General features: G+C 39.1%; 1 protein-coding gene across 4 annotated transcripts in view; it reads right to left on the bottom strand.

Moving 5' to 3' along the window:
* Positions 1 to 10,110: 10,110 nt before the first annotated feature.
* ADGRE2 (adhesion G protein-coupled receptor E2) overlaps positions 10,111 to 21,341 on the bottom strand; it is a 28,830-nt gene continuing 17,599 nt past the window's right edge. For all 4 annotated transcript variants that reach the window (XM_032465427.1, XM_032465425.1, XM_032465426.1 and 1 more), the window contains 7 exons: positions 20,169 to 20,366; positions 19,658 to 19,893; positions 15,301 to 15,367; positions 14,946 to 15,037; positions 13,856 to 14,024; positions 13,660 to 13,770; positions 10,111 to 11,323 (listed from right to left, as the gene is read on the bottom strand). In XM_032465427.1, the coding sequence (XP_032321318.1) occupies positions 11,315 to 11,323; positions 13,660 to 13,770; positions 13,856 to 14,024; positions 14,946 to 15,037; positions 15,301 to 15,367; positions 19,658 to 19,893; positions 20,169 to 20,366 (882 nt within the window). In that variant the 3' untranslated portion in view covers positions 10,111 to 11,314. The remainder of the gene's footprint in view (positions 11,324 to 13,659; positions 13,771 to 13,855; positions 14,025 to 14,945; positions 15,038 to 15,300; positions 15,368 to 19,657; positions 19,894 to 20,168; positions 20,367 to 21,341) is intronic.

Raw genomic sequence — 21,341 nt, forward strand, 5'->3', positions numbered from 1 at the left:
CTCGCCCCAGGAGATGTTCCTACCAACTTCTTCACAGAGAAAATCAACTCAGCAGGATGAAACAAGGTTAACTTTCTGTTTGCAAAAATGCCAGTCATTTGGCATCTGGTTCATTCTCTCCTCCCTCTATCTTATTATCACAGAGAGACAAAATGTGCTTCCTACCCTTTAAGACTAATCCCTGCACCTACATTTGATTCCCGATACTCTTGATTTCCCAATTACTTAACCTTTTACATATCTTCTTTGGGGAAATATCAATTCAAATCCTTTCCCTATTTGTATTGATTCATTTTATTTTTATTGATAAGTTATACAAATTCTATATTCTGAATACATATTCTTGCCAGATATATGATTTGTAATTCATTTCTCCCATTCCAGGAGTTGACATTTTACTTTCTTGGTAGTGTTCTTTGATGTACAAGCATTTGTAATTTTGGAGAAGTCCTGTTCTCTATTTTTTGTTTCAATTCTTGTGGACCCCTTGAAGTCCCTAAACTCTAAGATGTGCTTGTCAATTTCTGAGGAAAAAAATTACCTGAGATACTGATAAGGATTGTATTGAATCTGTTGGTCACTTTGGGGAATACCACCATATTAACTATATGGTCCGCCAATCCATGAACATGGGCTGTTATTCCATTTCCTTAGGTTTTGTTGGATGTCTTTTGACAGTCTTTCATACTTAGTGTAAAAGTCTTGCACTTTTTAACACAGTATCATTTTTTACACATTCCTTCTCAGGATAATTAAATTAACAGCTAAACCAGATGAACTTGCAGCCCAGATGATGAGGAAAATTCTGAAATATCATCATTGGTGAAAAAGTCTTTTTTTTTTAAAGTTTTTAAAAATACTTCTACACATTTATCACAAGTAGATCATCATGGGACCGTTGTGGAAGGAAGTGTGCAGGAATGTTTGACATCCAGTTGCTGGAGAATTTTGGTTTTCTGATCGATGTGGTAATGCTCACCTCACTATCAGCATTGCCAAGGAGCTGTGACCCAGGTCCCCAGTTGCCTGGGGTTATATCATCCGCTTCATCTTCTTTTTTGACAAAGAAATTCCTCAAGGTGAAGATATATAACAAGAAGATTGAGTCACAGAGGACCATCTTAAAATACCATAAAAAGAAAGGACGGTCAAATACCTGCATGTAAGGTAAACAACTAATATGGTTTCTCAAGATTTTCCTGGTTTATGTCCTCGGAAACACCTGAATTACTAGCAAACTAGGACAGTTGGTCTCCATACATATGTACTTCAACTTCTTCACTCTCTATTTCTAATGATTACTAACTCGTTCATTAGAAAAATATATTCTATTACTTACCATGTGTTGCAGTCAGATTAAGACAGATCCAGGTTCTGATTTCACAGAGCTTACATGTAAAAAAAAAACAAAACAAAACAAAAAAAAAACCTTTCTCAGTTACAGTAAAACCAGAACCCTGTAAATAAAGTCTCTACATCCTTACGTTCTATGAGCTGAGCTGGGTAAAACAGTGTGTATTGCTACTGCATGTTGTTTAGGTTTTATTTATGTATATAGCATATTATCTCATCCTCAGCATATGATCTAAGCAAGATCTAAATCCAGTGGATTACAGAAATGTCCTATGGACTCCCACTGACCACATTTGTATCACTCTGAACAAAATGGAAAATAACTGTAAATAATCATAACATATTACATTTAAAATATCCATAAGTCCACAGTGATACTTAAAATATTGGCCAATAAACATAGAAGAAATGATAGAATTAAACAGTCATAATTTTTCAATATCCAGTAAATGCCCACTAAAAGCACTGGAGAACAGGCTAGTCCCACAGTGCCAAAGAGTCTTCTAAGACAGTACTGATTAATTCCAGGGCCAAAGTGTGCATTTACAATGTGCAGATCAGACAGTCGCCAAGGAACTAAAGATCAACCTTAACATCATCAATAGTGGTCAGCCTGCCATCATGTATCTCCTGCTAAGACGTGAAGTTACAACATCCCATTTGTGCTAAATAAAGAATTTTTGGCAAATTGGCCTAACCTAAATCTCACCCATCTTTTACAACAAAGGCTGGCAAACTATAACCTGCAGGCCAAATTCAGGAAGCTGCCTGCTCCTGTAAACAAACTCTTATTATTGCTTCATAGCCACACTCACTCAGTAAGTCCTTGCCCATGGCTGCTTTCAGGCTACAGTGTCAAGCTGAGCGCTTGTGGAAGAGACTGCAAGGCCACAAAGACAGAAATGGTTACCACTTAGCCCTGTCTGGAAAACGCTTACTGCCACTTGTTCTTTCACACCTGACCTTCAGGATACTTGAAAAACAAGGGAAAGAAGCACAAGTGAAATGACATCATGAGCAAACAATCAGGCAAATCCAGAACACGGGGCAGATGACAAGCCAGTTGTCCTGGACTCTTCTAAAGTCAGTATCACTGTAAAAAGTGACTAAGGCTACTCTAGATCAAGGTGACAAAAGTGACAGAACAAATTCAGTGCCAATTTTAGTAGGACTCTGGTTCAGATACACACCTGTGAAAATATTTGGGAGACAATTGGATAATTTGAACATGTCACAGATATTTAAACTTAGTATGAAATTGTTGATTTTCTTGGCCATGGCAATAGTATTGTAGTTACGTACGTAGAGCATATTCCTTAAATTCTTCAATGCTTGATGATGACGTATTGAAGAATGAAGTGCTACATTGTGACCACTGAAAATTAAGTATTAGCAGGAAAACATACGTGTGTGTGTGTGTGTGTGTGTGTGTGTGTGTGTGTGTGTGTGTGTGTGTATACATTGAGAAAGTTTTTTAATGTGGCACTATGATAATAATTGTTGACTCTAGATACAGGCTGTATGTTTTTATTGTTTATTTGTTCCAGATTCTCTCCACGTATCCATGTTTAAAAATTATAAATAAAAGCTATTGTAAAATGAAATAAATATATTATTTGTTAATGCATTAATTATATATACACACAAACACACACACACACACATATACACTCATGAACTTTTGGATGTACAGAAAATGCCTTTTTTCTACACAAAACCAACTTTGAAAATAGATACCTTATAAATATATGAATTTGTATGGCTATATGGTGATGGATTTAAATCTAAAATTTTTAAATGAAACAAAATTATTAAAATCTTAGAAGAAAATAAAGGGGATTTCCACTTCCTCCAGGGAAATAGAAAGTGGAAACAAGTATCACCCACAACCTAAGAGTAAGAATATCAACACAAACTACAAAATCATTCATTTTCTTGGACCCATAGGGAGCTGTGGTAACAAACAACAAAGTAGACTCAAGTCTAAGAAAAGACAGGACCATCCGTGGAGAGACCATCAGGAACACTGGCTCATAAGTGGCAAAGCCCAGAAAACAATGATCTGGTGGCTACAAAAATGATTAAGAGGAATTCATCAAATTTTTTTTAATTAATTGCTAAGGGCCAAGTGTGGGAAATCACAAGAATATAGAATCTCAGAGGGAGTGGGAAGAATGTGAAGAGAACCTCTCAGAGATGCAACCCCAATGGGCAGATCTACAACTGAAAATAGAACAATAAGAAAAAAAAAACCCTGGCATGATCACCCCAACAACAACCACAAGATAATAAGGTAACACTAGAATAAATTGGAGCTCAGGGTGCAGGGAATCTTAATTACACAGGCTCAAGTTTCTTCAAAAACAGCCAAGTAAAACAATGCAGAGTGCACAGTAGTGAGCTGATTCTTATGATAATAAGACACTGTGTACTCTACAGCTGCAAAGTCAAGAACCTAAATTTGGACACAGTAGTTAAAGGTTTGGTAATCTCTTTTATAATATCTGAGAGATTTTTACAAGAATATATTATTACACATGTGATTAAAAGGTTACAAGTTCTGCTTTGAGTTCATAAGGAAGAATACACACCTAATTCTTAATAGATAAGATTTCTGCTGAAGGCACTGGATTGGGACAGGGCTCAAGGAGACATCTAGCAGAATCTCTCATTGTGGTGAGTTATTTAAAATTACAACAGAAGTACTGAGTGTTTGTGTACTTCACAATAAATTGTGTAAAGAATAAGAGATGTCTTCTGCAATGTTTGGATAAATAATTCCGGTGTTCTCAGGAACTACTCATTTTTGTTTTGACATGGAGATCAAAGTGAAATAAAGGAAAAATTACAATGCTGACATTTATAAGGAGGAGCAGTAGTCTGGGAACACAGGCATCTCTGGGGCACAGCTGCCCCAGGCCTTATACGTGTGATTGCAGGGAGCCACAGCTCTCACCCAGTGTGGGGGCTATGATGCTGTGGGTGGAGATGGAACCATAAGATAGGAGTCTCCAGAAGCTCACTCTCTCCCTGGCCCTTAAGGATAATTCTCTCCTAAGCCATTCAGCTTCTCCTGCCTCCCAACACTGAAGCCCTGTATTCTGGAGTTGATCATGGGCCTTATCTTTTGCACATCAGAAAAATAGCTCAAGGCTTTCACAGGCAGGTCTGGGGTCTTTACCCTCCTCCATTCTCAATATCAAGTCCATGTATCTATCAAATCATTAATCTGCATCCATTTCAAATTGGAAATTCTCCTTTAAAACTAAAATATTTACCAATAAGGAGCAGTCAAACAAACCAGAGTTTGACTACTATAGGAAAATACATAGTTCTAGGGGAAAAACCCAAAAGAATATGTACTTAAAAAGGAGTGTTTTCATGTGTATAGCGCTAGTCACAGAAGCCTACATGTGGTTTGATACCAGTTTTTTTAATACATAAAATATATATATAACACATAAATGCAAAGATAAACATTTTAAAAAGTTAATGGGTACATAAAAAGTGTAAATCATCAGTACTCTTGTAAATGAGAAAGAAAATCCACGCCCACGTGTGCCTGTGTATTGGAGGAGTCAGCTGTGGGGTAGGGAAACTGTTTCCTATTCTGCTGCAAACATTCATTGCTTAAGTGTTTTCACAAAGAATATTCATATTTTTGTGATTTGAAAAATAAAAATAAAATTCTAAGATGTTACAAAGCAAAAAGAAAGAAACTCACATACATGGGTAGCTATCCACTTCTCCCTTGAAAGTGTTCATATCTAGAGGGGAATTCCTCTCTGAATTGTGGGGGCAATTTACATTTTTTGGTTTGTTTGTATTTTCTATACCAGTTACTCTGCTTACTATCTCTCTCCCTGGAAACCATTAATTCTCCATAAGGCATACAAGATCCTTTGGAGCGGGGTACAGAGAAAGCATAAACCAAACTCAGTCACCCCTGAATATGAAAATGCTATCTTCACTTCATGGCTTGAAAATGTCTAGCTACTTCCTGAAGCAGACAGTATTCAGGACTTTTCTCAACATACAAAACCCCTGAACAAAGTTCCTCCCCAAAACACCACAAAACAATGTCCCACGCAGTAATCCCAGACTCACCTCCCACCACACCCTTATAGTGTTTCAGAGATGGGAAATTCAGTTTGTACTAACTTCATTTGAAGCTCTGCTCAGCCTTTGCTGTTTACTCACCTAAGACAAATCATTTGGAAATGTACAGAAATATCGCATCACTATATTGTGTAACAGGAACCAACATAGTCTTGTAGGTCAAATATACTTGAAAAAAAAACTATAGGAAGATTAGGTTTGTTGTTACCAGAGGCAAAGGGTGGGAGGAGGGAGAATTGAGTGAAAGAGGTCAAAAGGTACAAACTTCCAGTTATAAGATAAGTAAGTTCTTGGGTGGTAATGTACAACATGATAAATATCTTTAATACTGCTGTATGCTATGTAGGAAATCTGTTAAGAGAGCAAATCGTAAGAGTTCTCATTACATGGAAAAAATTTAATTTTGTATCTATATGAGGAGATAGATGTTTTTACAAAACTTACTGTGATAACAATTTCATTATGTATGTAAGTCAAATATTATGCTGTACACCTTAAATTTATATGGTGCTGTCTTTCAATTTTCTCTCAATAAAATTAAAAGAAAAAATTTTAATGAAGTATAGTTTATTTATAATATTATATTAGTTTCAGGTGTACAACAGTAATTCAATGTTTTTATAGATTATCATTTAAAGTTATTACAAAATATTGGATATATTCACTGTGCTATACATTAAATCCTTGTATCTTATTTATTTCATGACTAGTAGTTTGTACCCCCTTAATCCCCTCCCCTCTTCTTGCCCCTCCTACCAGCCCTCTAGCCACTGGTGGCCACTAATTTGTTCTCTGTATTTATGAGTCTGTTTCTCTTTTGTTGTATTAATTCATTTAGTTTCTTTTTTAGATTACCCATATACATGATAACATACAGTACTTTTCTTTCTCTATCTGGCTTACTTCACTAAGCACAGTACTCTCCAGGTCCATCTATGTTGTTGCAAATGGCAAATTTTCATTCCTTGTTATGGCTGAGTAATATTCCCTCATATATATTTACCACATCTTCTTTATCCAGGGACACTTAAGTTGCTTCCTTATCTTGGTTACTGCAAATATGCTACTGTGAACATTGGGGTGCATCTATCTTTCTGCATTGGTGTTTTTGTATTCTTCAGATACGTACCCAGGAGTGGAATGGCTGAATCATATAGTAGTTCTGTTTTTACCCTTTCAGGAAACTCCATACTGTTTTCCACAGCAGCTGTACTAATTTACATTCCCACCAACAGTGCATAGGGTTCCCTATGCTCCACATTCTCGCCAACATTTGTCGTCCTTTACACTATAGCCATTCTGACAGATGTGGGTGATATTTCATTGTAGTTTTCATTTTTATTTCCCTGATGATTAGTGATGTTGAGCATCTTTTCACGTGCTGTTGGCCATCTGCATGTTTTCTTTGGAAAAATGTCTGTTCAGCTCCCCTGCCTGTTTTTAATTGGGTTGTTTGTGGGGCAGGGGGTTGATACTGAGTTCTCATTATTTTGGATATTTAATCCCTTATCAATATGTCATTTGAAATATCTTCTCCCACTTAGTATGGTGCCTTTTTGTTTTGTCAATAGTTTCCTTCCCTGTACAAAAGCTTTTTAGTATGATGTAGTTCCATTTATTTAATTTTTCTTTTGTTTCCCTTGCCTAAAGAGACATTAAAAAAATATTGCTAAGACATGTCAAAGAGTGTATTGCCTATATTTCTTCTAGGAGATTTATGGTTTTTGGTCTTACATTTAGGTCTTTAATCCATTTTGAGTTTTTTTGTATATGATGTGAGAAAAGTTCTACTTTAATTCTTGGACATGTAGTTGTGTAGTTATCACACACCACTTATTGAAGAAACTGTCTTTCCTGATTGTGTATTTTTGCCTCTTTTGTAGTGTGTGGGTTTATTTCTGGGCTCTCTATTCTGTTCCATTGCTCTGTGTGTCTGTTTTTGTGCCAGTATCATCTGTTTTGATCAATTTAGCTTTGTAATATAGTCTGAAGTCAGAGACTGTGACACCTTCAGCTTTGTTCTTTTTTCTCAAGATTGTTTTGGCTATTTGGGTCTCTTGTGGTTCCACACAAATTTTAGAATTATTTGTTCTAGTTGTGTGAAAAATGTCATAGGTATTTTAATAAGGATTGCTTTAAATCTATAGATTACTTTGGTCATTTTAATACTATTGGTTCTTCTAATCCAAGAACACAAGATATCTTCTCATTTCTTTTAATCATCTTTAAATTTTATTGGCACACAGCCATGCCCACCCACTGATGTTTTGTCTATGGCTGCTTCCTTGCGACAACCACAGAGCTGAGTCATTGTGACCAAGACTGTATAGCTTACAAAGCTGAAAATACTTCCTGTCAGATGGTTCCCTAACTGCTGGCACAGAACGTGAATGATCTCAGAGAACAGACCTCATTCTCTTCCATTACAAGAGCCACATCCAGAAAATGTACAACTGACTCAAATGTCCAGCAAAATGTCAAATATGCAACTTCTATATCAAAATGTTTACAGTTAGGAGGCAACCCAAATGTTCACTAATAGGAAGTGAACATGGTACAGTCCTGCTAGGGAATATCCACAGTTGTGTATAAGTTATGTGACAGATAAACTCCAAATTATATACATAATATGAACCCATTGCTGTATCATGCATGGATATATATGTACATATATATAATGACTAGAAGGATAGATATAAAATTACAGACAGCAGATACCTATACAAAGAGTGACTTGGTGTGTGTGTCTGTGAATGAGAGTTGGCTCAGAAATGGGATGCGAGAAGAAGCTAGATTTCTATAGATGTTAAATGATTTACAAGAAAAAAGTTATATATTTCTTGTGCAATTAAAAATAAAAACATTAAGTCATTAATTTACTAGAAAGAAATAAAGAGACCCATGAATGTGGATAATTACTTTTGCCTATGACTACTGATACTCATATCCTGACTTTTATGATTCTCACCCATAAAGGATGGCTTCATCTCTGGGTTTTGAGAACAAGAAAATAATATTTTCCAGGCTTTATTTTACTCAAATCTTGCTCCACAAAAACAATAATCCTCCAAAGTACAAATATTTTTGTGGGTGAGTGATGTCACTTTCTCGTCTTAGAGCTTCAGATCACTTTGTAAGGCAGGTGGCATAAAGTCCAAACTCCTTCTCTTTTTCCCAGCATATTCAGATTCCTTCCAAATACCACTCCAAGCAGACCTTCCAAGTTCATCTCTCACCAACCCCCTTTCAGGCATTATTTCAGTATAGTAGCATTTTTTGAGCATTGGTCTTTAAGTGTATCTACAACTGGGAACACATCTTGGCTCAGATACTTACTAGCTATATGACCATGGGCAAATTAAGTTCATGTCCTTAAGTCTCATTTTCTTGATCTCTCAAATGGGTATAAAAAGAGTACTTTGCTCATAGAGTTGTTTAATGTATGAAATAATCTACTTGGTCATTTAATAAATAACAATTGAGCTCTTATCGTGAGTCAGGCACTATGCTATGTACTTCACATGAGATATCCAATGGGGAGGTAAAATGGACAAAGTTCTTACTCCTGTGGAGCCAGAAATCTGGTGAAAGAGAAATCTGAATTGGCAATTGCACAATAAATGGACCTCAGTAATAATTGAAGACAGTAAGATGAATAAAATTAGCACAATTGTAAAAATTCTTTCCAAAATACAATCCTTGAGATATTGGCAGTGCTAAGTAAAAGAGAAGGAAGAGGAGGAGGAGGAGAAGAGGAGAAGAAGGATAAGGATAGAAGAATAAGAAGGAAGGAAATACGAGAAGAATAGACGAGATATAAGAAGCAGCACGGAATAAGAAGAACAAGGGAGGCATAAGATCCGGAAGAAGAGAAGAAGAAGAAGAAGAAGAAAGAGAGAAGAAGAAGACAATCTCCTCGTGCTCCTCCCTCCTCCTCCGCCTCCTCCTCTCTCCTCCTCCCCCTCCTCCGCCTCCCTCCTCCTCCGCCCCCCCTCCTTCTTCCTCCTCGTCGTCTCTCATTCTGCTTCTTCCTCGCCCTCCTTCTCCCCTCCCTCCCTCCCCCGCTCCTCGTCCTCCTCCCTTCCTCCCCCCCTCCTTCTCTCCTCAGCCTTGAGGATGAAGAAGATGACGAAGAAGACGACGAAGAGGAAGAAGCTGAGAGTCAAGTTAAACATAAATGTGACAACAGACATCATATATTGCTCATGATACTGTCAGAGGAGTGCCTGAAACTGGAGAACATTTACTTAATTCAAAGGGTTTCACACTCCCAGTGGTTAGTTCTCAGGCAGCGGTAGTTGTCATTAGTGGAAGCCTCTTGGGCCAGCTCCAAGCCATACTCTTTGGATTCAGAACAACAAGGAACGGATGAAAATCAAATGTACCCCAATGGATAAGTGTCAAGTGTACACATCTGAATGTGGATGACAAAAACGTCCCCAAAATGGGAGAGAGAGAGAGACAAAGAGAAAAATGCACATCAAGTTAACCAAGATTTTTTTTCAGTGTGTGATTCCTTGCATTTAGTTTTTCCAGGTGTTTTCAAATATTCTGCATTTTCCCTGCATTTCCTTCAAAATCAGAAAACCACCCAGTGTTTCCTCTGAATAAGGAATCAATATTGTATGAAACAAGCAGTGGTTGCGCAAAGACATTTTATGGCACACCCGCCCATGAATGAGGGAGCAGAGACAAGAGCAGTGGGCACAGTGCTCCTTTTCCTTCTCTTTTCTTGGAAGAGCTTCTAAGACTGGTCCCTTCACCTGGGTCCTCCAAGTTTTTCCCACTTCTCACTACTTCTCAGTCCCTTTCTCCACACCCTCCCTACTCTGTCCTGAAGCCATCACCCTATTTTCTTAATTTTACCTTCCTAATCCTGCCTAAGTCTGCAGTCACCCAGCCTATCCAAAATTCTCTTGCCCATCCCCTCATTGCCCCATTTTATCTCCCATTCTAATCTCCCTGGTCCACTTATTTCCACCAATCCCAGGATCGCCTCTGTCCTCAGCTGCCAAAGAGCACTGAGAACACTCTGACTCCATCCAAATGCCCATCTCCTATTTCCCTCCCTGGTCCCACATATCTGCCCAACCTTGCCCATTCTCTCCACACTCTCTCATATCCCCATTCCAGCAGCAGCCTCTCAGCCCCTCACCTGGCCCCCTGATCCCTACTAGGTAACCAGCCCCTCAAGCATTCCTCTGTCTCCCCCAAACACTCTACTCCATATCAAAGCTATCACAATTCCTCCCCCAAATCCTTGCCCCTTTCCATACTTCATTGCCTTCTTTTACAACAACACATCCAGTTTCTCATATTTCACCTCTGCCTTCAGACCCAGACTGGAATCTACAGTTTTTCTCCCTGAAAGCTCCATGAAGATAGAACCTGTGTCTCTCTTGATCTCTGCCTTGGACATGGTGAGTAATCAATATTTTGGAGTGAGCAAATAATTAAACCCATAGAAAACAGAATAAAGAAATTTAAAAATCCAGACTATGATGTGAGCACCCTCATGCTGTTGGATGTTTTTCATACGAAAATCCCTTGAAGCTGGTTTTCCTGCTCATAGAGTTTCAGCATCTGGAAGAGTCTTTGCAGGAAGGAGAGGCTTCAGCAAAGGGCTTTACCCAACATGGTAGAAGAATTGAACCACAGCTGGCCTCTGATACGTTGAAAGTTTTCTGAGCACACTGTGGGGCACAGAAGAAGTCCAGGTTTTGCAGGAATTGAGTAGCAAACATGTCCACCATGACATCACTCACATTGCTCACATGATGAATTTCTTGAAAAACACGTGACAAAGTCTTTTTTCTCGCTTAATAGCGCAAAGAATAACACTTCAGATTTCCTATGGGATAAGAGGATATAGTTCAAAATATCTCTTTTAATTAATCTGGAAATACAATATTTTAAAAATGATATATAAGACTATAGAAAGATAACCTAGAAATTTTCCTTTGAAAAAAGAAATAAGAAATTTAAGAAGCTTTTAATCGCAAAATTTCCTTGCCAGACTGACTTGTCAGGGAAAGATCAAAAGACCATATCAGACTGCATTTTGGCAGTCCCTGGTCTTTCTCAGAAGTCCTATCTCCCTCCATTTCCTAAACTCCCAAGTTACAGAAGATAAGAGCAACTAAATGCACTACAAAATATTATCTATCTGTTTCAAAACATATGTCCTGATCCCTCTGCTTCAGAATTTGTGAAGTGTTGCTTTCTGCATGGAGTCAGTCGTAAAAGAGGGCAGGTGGAAAATTATAAAAGGTTGGAAATGTTATCTACTGTTAATCACCTTGGATGTAAAGGAAGAAGCATTAAATTCTTTTCCCTCCTATCCTTACCATCCCCCATCTGAGTTATTTATTTCTAGGTCTACAGGAAGCTCAGGGTAACTTCTGGTATTGAAGATGAGTAACTTCACATGCTTATCTCTACTCAAGAAGCTTACAAATGTTGTGCTTATAAATTACAATGTACCAGTAACTTTCAGGTTCCAAACTTGTGCCACAGGATGAACGTGGTATCATGCAGACTGAGAAGGATAGGGTTGGATTAGGGAAAGGATTGGATTAGGGTAAAGACTGCAAGCCTCACACTGGAAGACTGCGTTGAAGAAGCCTTTGAAACACCAAAGGTGTCAAGCTGTCCCCTAGATCTCAGAGAAGTCAGAGGCAAATAAACATACATGGCCATCATTTGTATCTAGATGATGACTGAATCTAAGGAAGGAATATTATTGTCTGAGAGGGAAGAAGGGGAACTGAAGTTGTTCTGGAACCAATCCATTGGACAGAGCTACAAAGGAGACAGAGAGAGAAAAGCAAGAGAGAATGGAAGAAAGACACAGCATCTAGAGGGGATAAGGATGGATTGTTTCATGAGAAAGGAATGATAAACAATCAGAATTTTCTGAAAGAAATTTTTGGGGGATGGAGATCATTGTCGGTCTAAGAGACATTTGCTTTGGTGAAATGATGGGGGAAAGAAGCCGTATGTGCATGGGTGGAAGGAGTGAGTTTAAGGCAAGGAAATGGACACAAAAAGGAAAGTCAACTCTTGGCTGGTAGCTACAAGAGGGCCAAGTAGTACATGTTTGTAAGATAGAAGAGAACTGTGGGAAGAATACTGTTGAGATGAGGGAAGGAAAGAGGAAGGGGAGAGAGAGAGAAAGAGAAGGAGAGGGAGAATGTGTGAACAATAATGTAAAGACCATTGATAAGGCATGAATGATGGGATCCAAAGTGCAGGTGGAAGCACTGTCTTCAGAGAGAAGGAAAGTTGTGTCAATGATACAACGTGGAGAGGATGCAGGCTGATGTTTGCTACGGTTTGATGGCATGGAGTTCACAAAGTGTAATGGTGGTAACTTTGATTTTTCTCTGTGAAATAGGTGGTGAGAACATTTCTCAGAAAGAGGGAGGATACAGAAGACTCAGTGGTAGAACCGGTGGTTATGGAGGTTGGGTAGACAAGGTAATGAGAGAAAATGCAGGAAACAGAGTAGGCTCCTTTAAATTGGAAGGTAGACTCAAGGGATTTAAATAGCAGATGAAAGAAGTGAGAAAACATAGGTGAAAGGAGTTTGTAAGTCTAAACCAGTAAGTGTTGGTTCTCAGTAATCATTGTCATGAGTTATCCCATGTCATTACTGCTTTTCCTTCCCAGTTTTGCAGTGGGTAGAAGATACCAAAAATATCAGGTAGCCTTGTTAAGGAAGTCTAAAATACCAGCTAGCACATTTCTGTTTAGTGCATAAATAAGTACATAATCTTCCCCCAGTTTTGCATTTTTGAGGGGTGCAGCTGAGTGAATGTGAGATAAAGGGAGGTGTAGAGAAAAAGGACCAGGTAATGTGGCTCTAAGTAGAATGTGCATCACCACTTCAGATCATTGATTCCTGCTTATTGAGTTAACCATGCACAGCACACAGCAGGTGTTCAATAAGAGTGTTGATACGTGAGTCAACTTGGGCACAGTTCCCTAAGGAGTGAGAGCAAAATATATTGTTAAACAAACTTTTAAACTGAGTCCATGGCCAATGGTTAATGAGTCAAGGAGTAAACTAAGTGTGAGACACCCTAGGACATCACCTGCTTTACATCCAATTGTTCAGTGTGATAGGCATGTGCTGCCCAAGGGGATCAGTTACCGAAGTGCTCCGGGGGCAATCCATGATCTTACCCCACTGCGTCTGCAGGCATCAGACATGTCCCCACTGGATAGCATGTATTTCTCAGACTCAGCTTTGGTTTTCTTGCTCCCTTTAAACCACTTCCTCCATTGCTCCCGGACCTGCAAAGGCAAAACCCGCTCTGGGTCAGCTCACTGAGAGGACTGAGGATAGAAAGAGTCCTCAGTGGGAGTCAGACCATGGTACCTGCTGGCTGAGGAGGCAGTACACCAGGAAGATGAAGACGCCCTGCAGGCTGTTGATGATGGTGAAGAGGTAGGCCATGACATGGGCAGCTGGTCCCACCTGCAGGATTCCCAGACACCACGTGCAGCCCAAGATGAAGAGCTGAGCTGTTGCTTTAAATGTCAGCATCCTGGGTAGGAGGATAAAGGAAGTTCATGATATGCCCAGAGCAACACAGTCAAGCCAAACTCATCTTCACCCCATGGACGCTCCTTCCTTCCCCTGTTGGCAATGAGTTCTCAGACTGAGTTGTGATCAGCTTTGGTCTTTACTGTTAATGATTCTCCACAGTAGAAATGTCACTCGGGTCCAGGATGGCATCTTAATTTGGACTGAAGAGGGTAATGACACTTCATAATGTAAGTTGCAGAAATTTTATGATGCTCCCTAATTTCATTCAACCAACATTACTAAAGAGGTACCATGTATCATTCTCTGTGCTGGGGTCCAGGTATTAAAAATAACAAAGGTGAGATTTCTATTTTCATAAAGCTCACCATCCATTCAATTGACTAATACAACTGAACAGTAACATGCAAAATTTGGAAAGGATGATAGAAACATGAAAGAAATAGCACCAAATATGCACAAGGGTTCCTGCAGCAAAGGATGCCCAAGCCTCCTAGAAGACTGGACATTCACTAGGATTTTTTTCCCCAGAGAAAGGAACGGAAGAGGGGTGAGAAGGAGCCTAAGCTGAGGGTAGGGTGTGAGCGTGTACTGGATTGTGGGAGTGGTCACAGAGCTTCCTAAGTGCTTCACGGGAACATAATTGTTCTTTGTGTTTTTGCCATGGGGCTGCTGACAAAAGTCCAAAGAATATTTATCAACTAATGTCAATTCTTCCTGTTGCTGAGGGAGTCAAAGCTGGGATGAGAAATGGACACAGCATACCACTGAATCAGAACTGGCTGCCATAGGACAGCTGCCCCTGTTTTACTCCAGGTCCCCTCAGAAGACCCTGAGAAGGGACATGGGGAAATGCTCAGGCACACAGCTTTGCTCTCGGGACCACACATCTGCAGAGTTGTCAGCCTCTTCTCCATCTTACCTTGTGTTCTGGAGGGTGGACATATCACTGTTGAGGGAAGAGAGTTTGCTTTTCAAAATCCAGAGAGTCATCAGAAAGAGAGCTAAATTGACCTTCAGGAAATCACAAAATGTTTATTGAATAAAAGTTCAATCCATTATCCAGCCTGTCCAACATCAATTCCATACTTAAGTAGTTTCCATGTCTAGTAATAGTGTTTGAGTGTGTAGTTTTAGGAATAGTCTTAGAAAACCAAACCAAACCCATAATAGCCCGGAAACATTCCTGCTCCTGCCCCCCTCCCCCAACCCTGCTTATAATTCTGCTCTGATGACCCTCAGATGAGCGTTAGGGATGCTTTGATTTCATCACTCACAGAGAAGATGGCACAGACTGGTCCAAGGAAACCCCATTTAAATCCCTTTTCTGAGTGGAGCCAGCAGCTGAGCAAGGGAGAGAGTGAAAAATAGCCCTTAGGGATCTAGAACAATTATGTTAATTCATTCATTCATCAACAAATATTTAGTGTCTCTTCTGTGACAGGGTCTGTGGTTGGCTCTGAAGATACAGTGGTGAAGAGAGTAAACACAGTCTTAATCCCCACAAATCTCACGTCGGTAGGAGACACAATTGGAAACACAGTGACGGCAAAAAAAAAAAAAAAAAAAAAGGGAGGGCAGAGGCTATGAGAATGTATCCTCGAATGGCATGCTTAGTTTTGGTTAGAGAAGATTCTCAAAGGAAATTATATTTTAGCTGAGATATGAACAATGTGTGCATGTTACTGAGACAAACAGTGTTGAAGCAGGGAAGATGTCTGTAAATGTGTTAGTTTTTGAGAGTCCTGTGAACCTAAAAGAGCTTCAAGGACTTTTCTTGCACTATTCAGTTTAATTTTCTTTTTAACAGCAGCAAAACCCTTCCACTGAGTTTTGGGGTTTTTTCAATTTTATGGATTTACTGAGATACACATCACATACCAAGAAATTCACCCATTAAAATTGTACAGTTCAGCAATCTTTAGAATATTCAGAGAGTTGTGCAACCATCACCAGAATCTAACTTTAAAACATTTTCATCTCTTCAGAAAGAAACTTCTTTTAGATTAGCAGTCACTCCTCATTCCTATTTCCATGCACCTAACCCCCAACCCTAGCCCCAGGACACCGTTAATCTACTTTCTGTCTCTATGGATTTGCCTATTCTGGATATTTCACATAAATGAAATCATACAATATGTGGTCTTCTGTGACTGGATTCTTTCACTTAACGTAATGTTTTTAAGGTTCATCCATGTTGTAGCATGTCGTTACAGCTAAAAAAATTTTTTTAATGGCTGAACAATATTCCATTGTATGGCTAGGCTACATCTTGTTTGTTTCCAGTTTTGGGCTATTTTGAATAATGCTGTTGTGAGTATTCATGTAAGTTTCTGTGTGGACATATATTTTCATCTATTTTGGGCATATACCTAAGAGTGGAATTGCTGGGTCATGTGGTAGCTGTATGCTAAACCTCTTGAGAAACTGTCAAACTGTTTTTACAAGTGGCTGCAATTTCATTCCAACCAGCAATGTCTGGGGATTCTAATATTCCCACATCCTTTCAAACACTTTTTATTGTCAGTCTTTTTTATTTTAATCATTTAATCAAATGGATGTTAAGTGATATCTCATTTTGTGGCTTTTAATTTGCATTTTCCTAATGACTAACTATGTTGAGAATCCCTTCATTCATGTATTGGTCATTTACGTATCCTTGAGAAGATGTCTATTCAAATCTTTTGTCCATTTGTGTATGACGTTGTTTGTCGTTTCTTGTTGAGCTACTCAATTAAATTTCAACCACAGTCAAAAGCAGAAGTTCTCTTATTGAGTAACGGTAACTGAGCCATAAAGAGCTTATGTCTATTGCTCAAAGTTTGAAGGATAGACAGTGACAAAATTCACTTGATCCAACATTAGGGTAAAGTAGAGAGTGAAGCAAGACATTTCAGGACAATGGAGAGTGCAGTGAGACATTTCAGGACAATACAGTACACAATGAGAAAAATGTAAACAAGAAGGAAATTAAGTGCCCAAGAAGGACACCTGGAAATGGTATAGTTGAACATAAACTTTAATGGCATGTTATGGTTAAGAGTGCAAATTCTGGGAGATTGACTTCCCGAATGGAAGAGTGAGGATGTTGATAAATGTACTCTCCTCCTAAAATGACAAACATACAAGAAAAACAGCTAAAACCAACCATTTCAAAATCCTGGCAATGACCCAAAGCCACAGAACAAACTAAAAATAGTTAATCCAAGGGAAACTATGGAGCCGCAATAACTGGGAAGGAAGGAATCTGTGATATTATAACTTGGAGTTATTTCCACTCCTTCTCTCCCCAGTTTAGTGCTACAGCAACCAAAAGTTGGTAGCACTGCGGACAAGAAAGAGATCTGACTATTTTGTGAGCTCCGTTAAAAGCATCACCATCCCCAGAGCACAGTCAATATTTTTTCCAATCCTTTAGCTCTCTTTAGGAATTCTTTATTCTCCAGATTTTGTGGCAATTTGATTCGACTGAGAGCTCTGAAAGTGAGGACCAATGAGCCTACCCTTAGGGAGGGCATTACTGAAACAACAGCAAACTACTGTCACATCTCTGGCTGCACAAAAAGCTGTGGTTTCAGGTGGAGTCACCAAGAACTTGTTGGGTCTCATAGGCATAGAATACAGACTTGTGGTTGCCAGGAGGGAGGTGGGTGGGAAGGGACAGGATGGGAGTTTGAAATTTGTAGATACTAACACATATGTACAGAATAGATAAACAAGTTTATACTGTATAGCACAAAGGGAAGTATATACAAGATCTTGTGGTAGCTCATGGTGAAAAAGAATGTGAAAATGAATATGGATACATTCATGTATGACTGAAAAATTGTGCTCTACACTAGAAATTTACACAACATTGTAAACTGACTATAACTCAATAAAATTTTTTTAAAAATTTTTTAAAAAAGAACTTGTCTGGGAATTTAGAAGGAAATACTGAAGAACCAAAGGATCACAGGGAATTTTGAAAATCTCTGAAATATTTCCGGAAATCTAAGGATGCACAAACATGTGCCCATGCTCAGGGAAACCCTGGGGGGAAAATAAGGAGAAGTTTCTCATCTCTGGCTGACCTTGAGAATTTGTAGAATCAGGAATCAAAAGTACAGATGGTTACATAAACTTCCTGAAGTTTGAGGGTGTGATTTCTCACACAGATAGCTTTGTAAAAGAGTGCAAAGCATATAAGCAAGGCATAAGATCAACAAAGAAATAGAATACTTAACACAATAACTGAAGAGATCTAACAGATTTTTGTTGCTGTAACAACAAAAACAGACATCTATGGAATATTCCACTCAAAAACAGAAAAATGCACATTCTTCCCAAGTGCATGAGGAACATTCTTTAGGATAGGACAGAGCATTAAAAGAGGCCTCAATAAAATTAAAAGGATTGAAATCATACAAACTAGTTTTTCTAACCACAAATGAATAAAATTACAGGTTCACAACTGAAGAAGATTTGTGAATTTTATAAATGTGTAGAAATTAAAGATTCTCCTAAGCAACCAGTAGGAATGGTCACTGATTTTCAACAAGGATGCTAAGACAATTCAATGAGGTAAAAAAAATTTTCAACACATGATGTTGGAAAAACCAGGTGTCCACATGCAAAAGAACAAAATTAGGCCCCCTGCCTCACACCATGCACAAAAATCAACTCAACAGCTATCATAGCCGTAATTGTAATACCTAAAACTATAAAGCTTCTAAAAGAAAAAAACTGGAGTAAGTATTTGTGCCCTTGGGTTAGGCAATGGTTTCTTATATATGGCATCCTAAGCATTAGCAAAAAAAACAAAAAACAAAAAACAAAAACAGAAGGAGAGGAAGAAGGAGGAGAAGGAGAAAGGGAAGGGGAAGAAGAAGAAGAAGGAGAAGAGGAAGGGGAAGAAGAAGGGGAAGAAGAAGGGGAAGGGGGAGAAGAGAAGGAGAAGGAGGAGGAGGAGGAAAGAAGGAGAAGAAGAAGACAGATAAATTTTGAATTTTGATAAATAGGTGAATTTTATACTATGTGAAATATATTTCAATAAAAATGTAAAAATATTAAACTAATATTAAAAGCTGAAAACAAAAGCAAGCTAAGGAACTTGAGTCCCGGAATTTGAATTGAATCCCAGCTTGGCTACTTTCTAGCTGTGCACTGTGGATATTTACTTAAACTATTTGTGCTTCACTTTACTCATCTGCAAAACGGAGCAAATGACAGTATCGACTTCATGGCATTGATGTGAAGATTAATTGAATCAACACGTGTAAAAATGGTAACAAGAGTGTCTGGCACAAAGTACCTTGTAAATCTTAACTAGAATACAATCTATTACTTTGATCACTTAAATTGGCTCTATTATAAGTGAAAAATTGGAACATCCTATAGAATTAGGATAAAGAAGAAGGTTAGATTTTTCTACATGATGTCCTAAATGTTTCTTTTGATTTCATCTTTGCTATTTGAAGGACACAGATTGAAGATGTTCTTCTTAATTATTGTCATTTTCCACCAGAAGGATGCCCTGGGGATTGTAACTTAGCATCTCTCTATGTATTATGCTCTGGCATAATCAAATGCTGTTGGTTCTGTAATACCATGGTCATGCTGAAGAAGGTAAAGACAGTGAAAATTTGCTTTTACCGGGTGGGTGTTCCGTAAAGATTTGGCCTGGTTGCTGCAGAAATGGCCACAATCACAGCCGGGACTCCGTAGCCCACAGGGAACATCAACCACTTCATGAACCTGTTCACACCGGAGTAGTTGACCACCGTCAGGTTGCGTGCAGTGAGGAAGAGGTGCAGGCCCTCCAGCAGCATCCAGGTGAAGGCGGCCAGGTAGAGGTAGTGTAAGGCACCGGCTACGATGGCGCACAGCACCTGGGGAAGGAGGGAGGTGTCACCAGGCAGGGCTGTCAGGGTGGGGCACAGCCCCGGGACCTCTCCTATACTTTGCCACTGGGGAAAACGCTGGTGTATATGAAGGAGTTGTCACTGGAGTTCTGTTAGTTAAATGAGAAATTGGCTACTTACCCATCTACCCTTACCTGGAACTCAAGGCATTTTATTAAGTTGTCCAAGGCAGCATGGCTTCATGAACTCAGCATCCTCTAGGGAAGGGCAGAGCAGGGGGTCTTTTGAGACAGTATAAGTACCTTGATCTGAGTTCGGTCAATGGCTGTGAGGAAGAGCAGGTGGGCCAGGAAGAGGCAGATCGAGAGCTGCAGGTGGAGCGAGGTGCTGGTGTTCTGGATGGCTTTGCACAGCAGGAAGGTGAGGGCCACCAGGAGGAGGCACAGCAGAGAGAGGCCCAGCCCCACGTAGGTGATCACAGCCAGCGCAGGATCCTCCTCCTGGGACCCAGCAAAGAGGAGACCGCAGTCACACTTTCCTGCTCTGGGGTAATGACCCTTCCAACATTTTAATTTTTACTTTTTGGTGTAGAAAATTCAGAAATGAAGGAATAAGGTAAATTTGTGATGTTTTTGGATAACTTTCTCCAGGTTGTGAATGTTAGAATTTTATGGGATCTGAATGATTAATTCTGACCTTGGAAGAATTGGAGGCTAAGGAGAGTCCTTAGTCAAGATCAAGCCCTAGAACTCAGCAGAGTTTTTTTTCCTTTAAGCTTTTGGGTATGACTAAACTTATGTGTTACCATGAGAGGTTCACATAGGCATGAATCTCCATTTGAGCACCATCCTCTACCCCCATCATGTGATGCTGCAGACAGAGTCCGTACCTGGAGACTCAATGTCCAGCTATCAATGCCCTATCACAGACTCCACCCACCTCATCCCTGCAATATCTGTTCCTGGTTAGTCTCTAATCCTTACTGATTTAGAACTGGACCCTAGGTTAAAGGAGGAAAACCTCTACACTTCAACAATGGTGGTAGCTTTAAATTCACATTCCCCTGCCTCTTTTTGCAAACAGTCCTACATTTATGGAGAGAATAAAAAAAAAAAAAAAAAAAAACAGCGATGAATTCCATTTCCACGTAACTAGTGGAGAGAGAGAGAGAAGGAGAGAGAAAGAAATGCAAACATTAAGGAAAATAGAGGTAAGTGTTCAAAGTAAGTGCATCTGGATAAAGAGCAATTGAATATTATGTACACTGTTTTTAATTTGCAACATACCCATAAGTTTGAATTTTTTCTGAATGAAATGTTAAAAAATAAATAGCAAGCCATGCAGATAATTCTGATGCATACTAAATCTTGAGAATCTTTGCTGTAACAACAAAAACCTAATTTCTCTACTGTCTAAAGGGTTCTCCCAAATCTGTTAAAAAGTGCGTCATCAAGCCAATAGAAAATGGACCAAGA

This window comes from Camelus ferus, chromosome 22, assembly GCF_009834535.1.
Source record: "Camelus ferus isolate YT-003-E chromosome 22, BCGSAC_Cfer_1.0, whole genome shotgun sequence".
Classification (NCBI taxonomy): domain Eukaryota; kingdom Metazoa; phylum Chordata; class Mammalia; order Artiodactyla; family Camelidae; genus Camelus; species Camelus ferus.